The 7,973-nt window shown below is 40.2% G+C and overlaps 1 protein-coding gene across 1 annotated transcript; it reads left to right on the top strand.

Moving 5' to 3' along the window:
• Window positions 1-2,260: 2,260 nt before the first annotated feature.
• On the top strand, window positions 2,261-7,380 carry LOC146476852 (uncharacterized). The gene is made up of 3 exons (XM_085113981.1): window positions 2,261-2,607; window positions 5,022-5,216; window positions 6,727-7,380. Exons 1-3 carry the CDS (start codon window positions 2,302-2,304, stop codon window positions 7,054-7,056), a joined length of 831 nt encoding a protein of 276 aa, XP_084970107.1. The 5' UTR covers window positions 2,261-2,301; the 3' UTR covers window positions 7,057-7,380.
• Window positions 7,381-7,973: the final 593 nt, after the last annotated feature.

Below are 7,973 nucleotides of genomic sequence, written 5' to 3'. Positions count from 1 at the left end.
AATATCATCAGGCATGCATTGAAATGGAACCCACAGGGAAAGAGAAGTCGAGATCGCCCCAGGAACAGCTGGAGGAGAACAGTAGACGATGAGGTGGGCAAGGCAACCTACACCTGGAGGGAGCTTGAAACGCTAGCCCATCATTGGTAAAATGGCAAGAGTGGCAAGCCACTAAATCATATGGGAATTAACCTTTTGTCCTCTGGGCGTAATTTTTGGCAGTTATCATGTGTCCAGTTTATCATCGAGGAAACTTCGATGGAAACTCTAAACTAAATCCCAAAGAACCTGCTCGTTTATTTTTGGGGGGCGTTATCATATTTCGACAGTCTTGATGGATTTCAACATGAGGCGAAGATCCTTTTATGCGATTATTGCCACATTAGCCTTCGCTATTCTGTATACCTTACCAGTTTAAAAGCCCGCCGCACACTAGCCGATTTTTTGTTGGCCGACGAAAAATCTTTAGTTGTCGGCTAGTGTGCGGTGAATTCAGACAAGACAAGACAAGATCGGGGCTTGTCGGGCGTTATCTGACAATGCTAGATCTCAAAACGTCTTGTCGGGCCTTGTCGGCTAGTGTGCGGTGGACCAAGACAATTTGTCGGAGCTCGCGCGCGCCTCAACCAATTAGGAAATGTCATGAGAGTCACGTGAACAAGCGTCTTTTCAAAATGGCGGATATTGAAGCTGAGATCAGCGAGGAGATAGAACAATGGACACCTGTAAAAGAGGACAATAACGCGAGTATTTCTTGAAAGTTTTCTTTAGATAAACGGAAGTACCACCGAAACCCAATCAGATCTTCGTTCCCAAGCTCTTCAATTAGGTTGTTATATACACCCTGTTCATTTCGTCTGGTTATCCAGTTTTTAACTCATGTTGTTCTTGTGCTGCTCTTGCGACGCCTCTTTATCCTCCGTAGAAAAGTCGAGGTAAATAAAGCAAGTTTCAAGGTTTCGCCGCGACAGTGGAATAGGCACCATCTTGATTTTGGATGACTCGGCCCCAAGCCTTAACGCGGTTAGTCGCGACAAAAAATCGGCTGGTGTGCGGCAAGCTGAAGGCCCGACGAAATTTTACCCGATTTGACCCCGACAACAAATCTGCAGTGCTACGACAAAAAATCGGCTAGTGTGCGGCAGCCTTTATAATATTGAGCACCTAAATCCTTTTATAACTGGTACAAAAGGTAAAATGTTTTGCTACAAGTATATACTACTTCGCCTCTTCATTTTGAGTTGCAGGAGGAAATGTTAATTCGATTGTTACTCCATCATACAGCCACTGTTCAGATTATTTCTTCCGTCTGCCACATAACTCTCTTATCTAGTAAAACATGACGGGTACAGCGTACCCAATACTTTTTCTTGACGCATGATTTAGGCTTTCAGTTACTTTTCCGTGATTCATGATAATCAATTTTATGATCTTTTCTCGTCCACGTGAACGCAACTTTCTAGTTTAGGATGACCTGCAAACGGTGAAGTGTGATATTAAGTTAAACGTGATTCGTGAATTTCCTTGTTTTGCGTGAATTACTTTCAGATTCCGGTAAAGGTACGGACGAGTAAACAAAAGTCTAGTTGTGTTATTGAACCACCCTTTGTGTTGTTTGAACAGCTAACTTTGAACGGGACAAAATGACTAAGATAGAAAATAGAAAATGAATAGAGCGAAGAGTGCATTGATACTAGTCATTCACTTTGAAGAAGGTAATAATTAATATCTTGAATATATATTTTCTAGCGGTAGAGTCATACTGTTAAGCATTTCCATAAGCCTGGCTTGCTTGCTGCAGGCACCTTATCGGAAAATTGTCAAGATGTTAGGAAAATCAGTGAGATTTTTGGTTGTCGTGATGTCAAACCCCCTTTTAAGAATTCTAGAATATTTCATGGATCAATCAGGGATAACGAGCAGCTGTTTAATTAGTTTTCTTAAATTGACTTGGACACACTAGAATTTTCAGGTTCCCTAATTTCTTTTACGTTCGTTTAGTAGACGACAAGATTGCTCTTGTAAAGGTTGCCTTATTTTGTATAACTTTGAAAACAAGTGGACAGAAACGTGTGAAATTAAAGCTAACTCACGTTTGTTATTTGTTTTATTATTCTGTGGGTGGTTTCCCTATGCGAATGTTATTCCAATTGAGCTCGTTGTATGAAATTACCAAAAATGTCGACGAAAATTCTCCACTGAAGAATTTGGACGTGTTGTGCTAATTTTCTCTATCTTTTAGCTCTGTTCAAAGGTTCTTCCGCAATAAGACATTCTGGAAGCCATGATCAAGGAAAATCGATGCATAAAGTATATGACGGCGTGCAAACATTACTCATATTTATTGGTTATCCGAGGAGTGGTCACACCCTTGTCAGCTCCTTATTGGACGCCCACCCTCACGTGATCATCGCCAACGAATTCGATATCATTGGTAAATGGCAAGAGTGGCAAGGCGCTAGAAGAAACAAGTATTACCTGTTTGACCAGTTGTACTTTAACTCCAAAGAGGAAGCTGATGTTGGTTACAGGTCGGCAACAGTCCGACATACATACAGCTATCATGTACCGGGACAATGGCAGGGAACATACAATGGAAGCATTATGGTATGATACACAGTTAAGGACAGTGAATCCTTTTGCCACTGCGCATACGCTCTGCGCATATCGGGATGGTTCTTAAAACTAATGTTGCGTAGTTTATAACTATGCGGAAAAAGCAGATCTTAGCAGCGGTTATCTAAGGTCTTCTTTTCCCGCATATCCATCTAAAAGTGAGAGAGAGATGTAAATAATAACATAAGTTAACACCCCTCCTCCCAAAAAAATCCCCAAAACGTGAACATTTAACATACCGTGAGGTGATGTGCATTGCTGGAATAGGTTGCGAGTACAGACATTTGAGCGGTTTGTTCTATCCAGGATTTAGGTTCTAGACTATTTCAACTCTTTTTGTTCCGATTTATTTGCGATACGTACGTAGACCTGCTTTTTTTCAAACATAATTCGCTACTTGATTCCCCCGTCTTGAGTTCGACCATGATCCTTCAATGGGAGTGTCAACGAAAATTCGTGCCTAAAATAAGTCCAGAGAGTGAATAATGACTTCGATTCCTGACCTACAATACGAAAGGCGAGAAGGGACTTCCGACTTCCGACTTCCTACTTCCTACTCCCTACTTCCTACTTCCTACTTCCTACTTCCGACTTCAGAAATTAGACCTACGACTTTCGACTTTAAATATCAGCTGGATATGACTGGCTAAGCCAGAAAAGAATGGAGATACCTTACACCTTCAATAACACTATTTATTATATGGCTCCGCGAGCGGGCAAGATAAGTCAAATCCTGCGCTGTGATTGGCTACCCGAGCGGGCAAGATGGAGCTATCTTGCCCGCTCGGGATTACCCGTTGCCCGTCCGCTTGGCATCGAAAGTTTAATCCCAACAACAATGCAATCTTTTCTTCGATTTTCTCGTTGTTTTGGGGGAAAACGCTCACTATAAAGTTCGGTAAACTCTCAACATTTACCTAAAGGAAGGGAAAGAGAATGGAATCGTCCTAGTGTAGTGAAAATTTTGTTTCTGCTACAATGAATGTGAGTTGAATCGGTGAGTTGCTCTGCGTGTAGTATTTTAGATAGAATTTTAATTTAGCCGGGTCTTGCTTGTTGTACACAGCAAAATCTTATCAAAGTTTCGCCAAGTTTTCTGATTTACCCGCTCTTCTTTTCGGCTTACGTTTCCATATAATCTCAAAATCTATTGTTTCACTCAAGAATTAATGATTGGAAGCCGAAAACTGTGTAAAATTGTGTATTATTAACGCCACTGCGCGATCGGCTGAAAATGGCGAGTTTGCCGGATTCTATTCAAATCTTCCCGCTCTTGCCAAATCTAAATTTTTCGTTCTCAATAATTGTATACTCCCTTTAAGCCATTATAAAGTTAGAGCCCTAAGATAATTTAGGATTCCTTGTTTTCCACGATTACATGCTAATCCAAAAATGCACTAAAAATAAATCTTGCACCGGCCGGCTATAAAGAATTTCTTTCCGAGCAGAGCAGTTTCATGCCCTGTTTTGTTTTCTTGTTGTAGTTTTAACTTGAAGGTAAAGCCATATAATAAATCCTTTATTGACCAACTTGTTCGGTCAAGATGGCTGGATATTGGCCTCGTTCTTTTTTTTGCGTTTTTACGGACCTCGACTTCGTCTCGGTCCATAAAAACGCAAAAAAAGAACTTGGCCAATATCCAGCCATCTTGACCTCACGTGTGGTCAATAACGCATATATCTATTGAAGCCACAGAGCATGAGAGCTGGAAGCAGCTGAAGCCATAGCTCTTAATACTGAGAGACAACATTCAATGATCAGCTTTGGAAAGACGCGGATTTATTAGACATTCATATCCGTGGTAAACAAACATCCTCAATCGTTGCAGATTAATAGTATAAACTGGCGAGTATAGAAAGCTACAGAAGTAGTGTTGTTTTCTTAACTTACAGATAACTGACATATTTAGTGCTATCAGAAATCTTGCAGCGAATCTGAGCCGTTAAACCTAAGTGAATGCCACAAAGCTGGTGTACACAATGGCATAAGAAACTTGTCCAGACGGCCCCCGAATGACAAGGAATCCTCCATTCAGTAAATTTTAGTTCTTCACGATTAAGATAAAAAGGTCAACACCATTGAGCAGAGCAGCCTTATCACATTTTAACCAAAGGCGAAAAATCTCTCAGAAACGTTTTTCGGATGACTCTCGCTGGTCAGTGAATGTACCTTAGTCTTGTTTGGCCTGTCACGTCAAGGTCATCTTATCCACTGTGGAAAATCGGACGTCGGAAGTCGGAAAACATTTACTTCCCGCGCCATGAACCGTTACACCAGTCAAACCGAACACTAAGCTTACACGTTTGAAGTGAAGCCGGTTTAGACCGAAAGCTGAATTGTGAAATCTAGTAACAGCGCGGAAGCAACAACTTGATCTTTGTCCAATATTTCAATTACCATGCAGGTAATGGGGGCCAAGAAGGGAGGCAAAACAACAAAACAGCTGAAACTACAGGGCATGAAGGTGTTAAATGAAATCCAACAAGTACTCAAGATACCCATTAAATATATTCATGTCATCCGGAATCCTTACGACAATATCTCTACTATGCTGCTTAGAGCTTTGTATAAAAGACTTGCGGCAAGTAATGGAGCGAAGGTAATTACAGTTTGTTGTCCTTATAACAGTTACGGTTAGAAAAGTGTATATCCCTTGCTACAGACCGCTGTACGCGGTGGCCATATGAGCTTTCGTTACTTAAATACTTAAATGTTGTTTCCTGGATGTTGAGATGGTCTTATGGCCGTTTAAGACGTACTTTACACACTTTGATCTGCTTGGAGTTTGAGTCGCAAAATGGTCACATAATTATTGTATGGGGCTGTACGGAAATCTTGCCAATTTATGTCGCAGACTGAACATTTTACCGATGGAATCGTATTCCCTGAATTTCCGAGCTGGTATTGACTTTCCCAAAAATAATGCTAGCTCACCCAAATTCCCACGGAAGAATTACTCTTCTAGTGTTAACGAAATCCTGAGGTGACATTTCACCAAAGAGGAGTGTGTTCTTACTTCAGAACAAGATTCAAATTTCTAATGTGACTAGGACCTTCCAAACAGATATTGAATCAAAACGATTCGTCCGATTTCCTGTTGGGTGAATGACATGTGTCAGGCGATACTGTTCAGTGACTGTTGACTGTCCAATCTCGTTCCCAGGGTCCTCTCTCTTTCTCCCTCGAGAACAGACCCTGGTTGCCTCTGGTCACGTGGCACCCAAATTCCGGGTGCTTGACAAAATTTTCTTTAGGGATGGGTAGTATAGTATAGTAGTCGCTTTCTCAGAAAGTTGCAAAGTGTGTGACAACAATGCTGTTACTGAAAAAATTATGTATGAACTAAATTTCTTTTCTTAAAGTTTGAATAATTGATACTTCTGGAAGAATTTCTGGAAACAGTTCTACTGTAGATAGATTAATCGGTTACAAGTTGTAGAATTATTACATTATCAGCCTCTGCTTCTTTGGCCGTTTGAAAATCACCAGATTCTACTTAATATACGAATTTTGCAGACAGTATGAAACTACGTTGCTTTCGTGCCCGCTTGAAAATTGCGAACAAAATAATAGAGCGAGTGTACCGAGAAGTTTGTCGCGCGCAGTCACGTGACCAGACCCAACCAGTGTCCTATCCCGAGGAAGGAAGCGGGAGGACCCTGGGAACGAGGTTGTTTACTATGCTGTGACAAATGTTTTTGTGAGTCATCAATCGGATAACCTCTATTTGGCGGTAAACATAAAAGGATATTTGCCTTGGTTATTATATGGTCTATATGTTTGGAGAAGTGAGCTCTGAGGTTGGGGAACCAGACAATAGCCAGGCCTGCGTAGTTTTAGACGGCGAGCAGTCTCTCTTTGGCTCGAAATTCCGCGGGAAGAACGTAAACAACTGAGCAAGCGGGACATTCAAAGCGCGAGTGCGAGTAGTGCGGGCGCCGAAAGGCGAGCAAAAAGAGAGTAAAAAGTGAGAAGAAGCAAAAACATGAAAAGTGAGTGAAGTGAGTGAGTGGCGAAAGCAATTTGATAATTACTTTGATTTTAGTTTTACGGCATTCAAGTGAAAACTCTTCAGCCCTCTAGCTAGTGTGGCAATTTCTTTATTTCAGATTAATGAAACGCAACGCTTGGATGAAGAGATTGGTAAATATTTCAACTTGGTACAAATTAACAGTAAACTCATGGCACACTTGGAGGATTCAATTCATCTGATACACAGCTCGCAACTGATTAAAGAACCAAGAAAAACCGTGGTTGGCGTTTGTGAGTTTTTGCACGTCAATTGTGATCATCAGTATTTTGAAGATTGTTCAAGCATCATATACACAGAGGGAACAAAGACTCGACACGATGTGGTATGGACAGATGAACAAAAAAACTTGGTCAAAGAAAAACTGCAGAAATTCCCGTCTTTGAAAGACTATAATTTTGAAAATTAAACAGGTTTTTCAAAATGATGCATTCAACTGGCTACCGACAATAGGACATTATCACTATGGCGTCATTTTACTACAACTTCCAGAATCCTTCTGGTTTTTGTCTTCTCGTGCTAATTAGAGCTATTGTTCTTTTCTGTCCTCTGTGATTACAAATTAAATTTGAATTTGAAAAGGAAAACGAAATAAATTCTGGTAATTGTAATAAAACGACGCCATCATGAAAATGGCCTATTAATATTGCTCTTTACAGGCATCTGATATTTTACTTAGTCTAGCCTTAGCCTGTGAATAGGCTCTCAAGTGGAATATAGGGCGAAAAGAAAAGTTGGCGAGCCTGGCGAGCGGAGCGCGGTATGGGGGCGAGAAAGAAAGAAAGAAAGAAAGAAAGAAAGAAAGAAAGAAAGAAAGAAACAAAAAAAAGAAAGACAGACAGACAGACAGACAGAAAGAAAGAAAGAAAGAAAGAAAGAGACAGAAAGAAAGAAAGAAAGAAAGAAAGAAAGAAAGAAAGAGGAAAGAAAGAAAGAAAGAAAGAAAGAAAGAAAGAAAGAAAGAAAGAAAGAAAGAAAGAAAGAAAGAAAGAAAGAAAGAAAGAAAGAAAGAAAGAAAGAAAGAAAGAAAGAAAGAAAGAAAGAAAGAAAGAAAGAAAGAAAGAAAGAAAGAAAGAAAGAAAGAAAGAAAGAAAGAAAGAAAGAAAGAAAGAAAGAAAGAAAGAAAGAAAGAAAGAAAGAAAGAAAGAAAGAAAGAAAGAAAGAAAGAAAGAAAGAAAGAAAGAAAGAAAGAAAGAAAGAAAGAAGGAAGAAAGGGAGCCTGTCCAGATTCTGGTATCACATTTTTTCAATTCTTTATTGTATAAATTTCAACTCGTGTACGTGCGGTTGGGAATCCTTCTGCGATATAGGGCCAGACTGCTAACA

This window comes from Pavona decussata, unplaced genomic scaffold (assembly GCF_977016875.1).
Source record: "Pavona decussata unplaced genomic scaffold, jaPavDecu1.1 SCAFFOLD_72, whole genome shotgun sequence".
Lineage (NCBI taxonomy): Eukaryota > Metazoa > Cnidaria > Anthozoa > Scleractinia > Agariciidae > Pavona > Pavona decussata.
Note: the sequence above shows the minus strand (reverse complement) of the source record. Positions and strands in the feature narration are given on the sequence as shown.

Excerpts from the sequence above, each read along its gene's own strand:
- LOC146476852 (XM_085113981.1), top strand. The coding sequence starts at position 2,302 with ATGCATAAAGTATATGACGGCGTGCAAACATTACTCATATTTATTGGT. Across the intron at positions 2,608-5,021 it reads CATACAATGGAAGCATTATG|GTAATGGGGGCCAAGAAGGG; the intron begins GTATGATACACA and ends ATTACCATGCAG. Across the intron at positions 5,217-6,726 it reads CGGCAAGTAATGGAGCGAAG|ATTAATGAAACGCAACGCTT; the intron begins GTAATTACAGTT and ends TCTTTATTTCAG.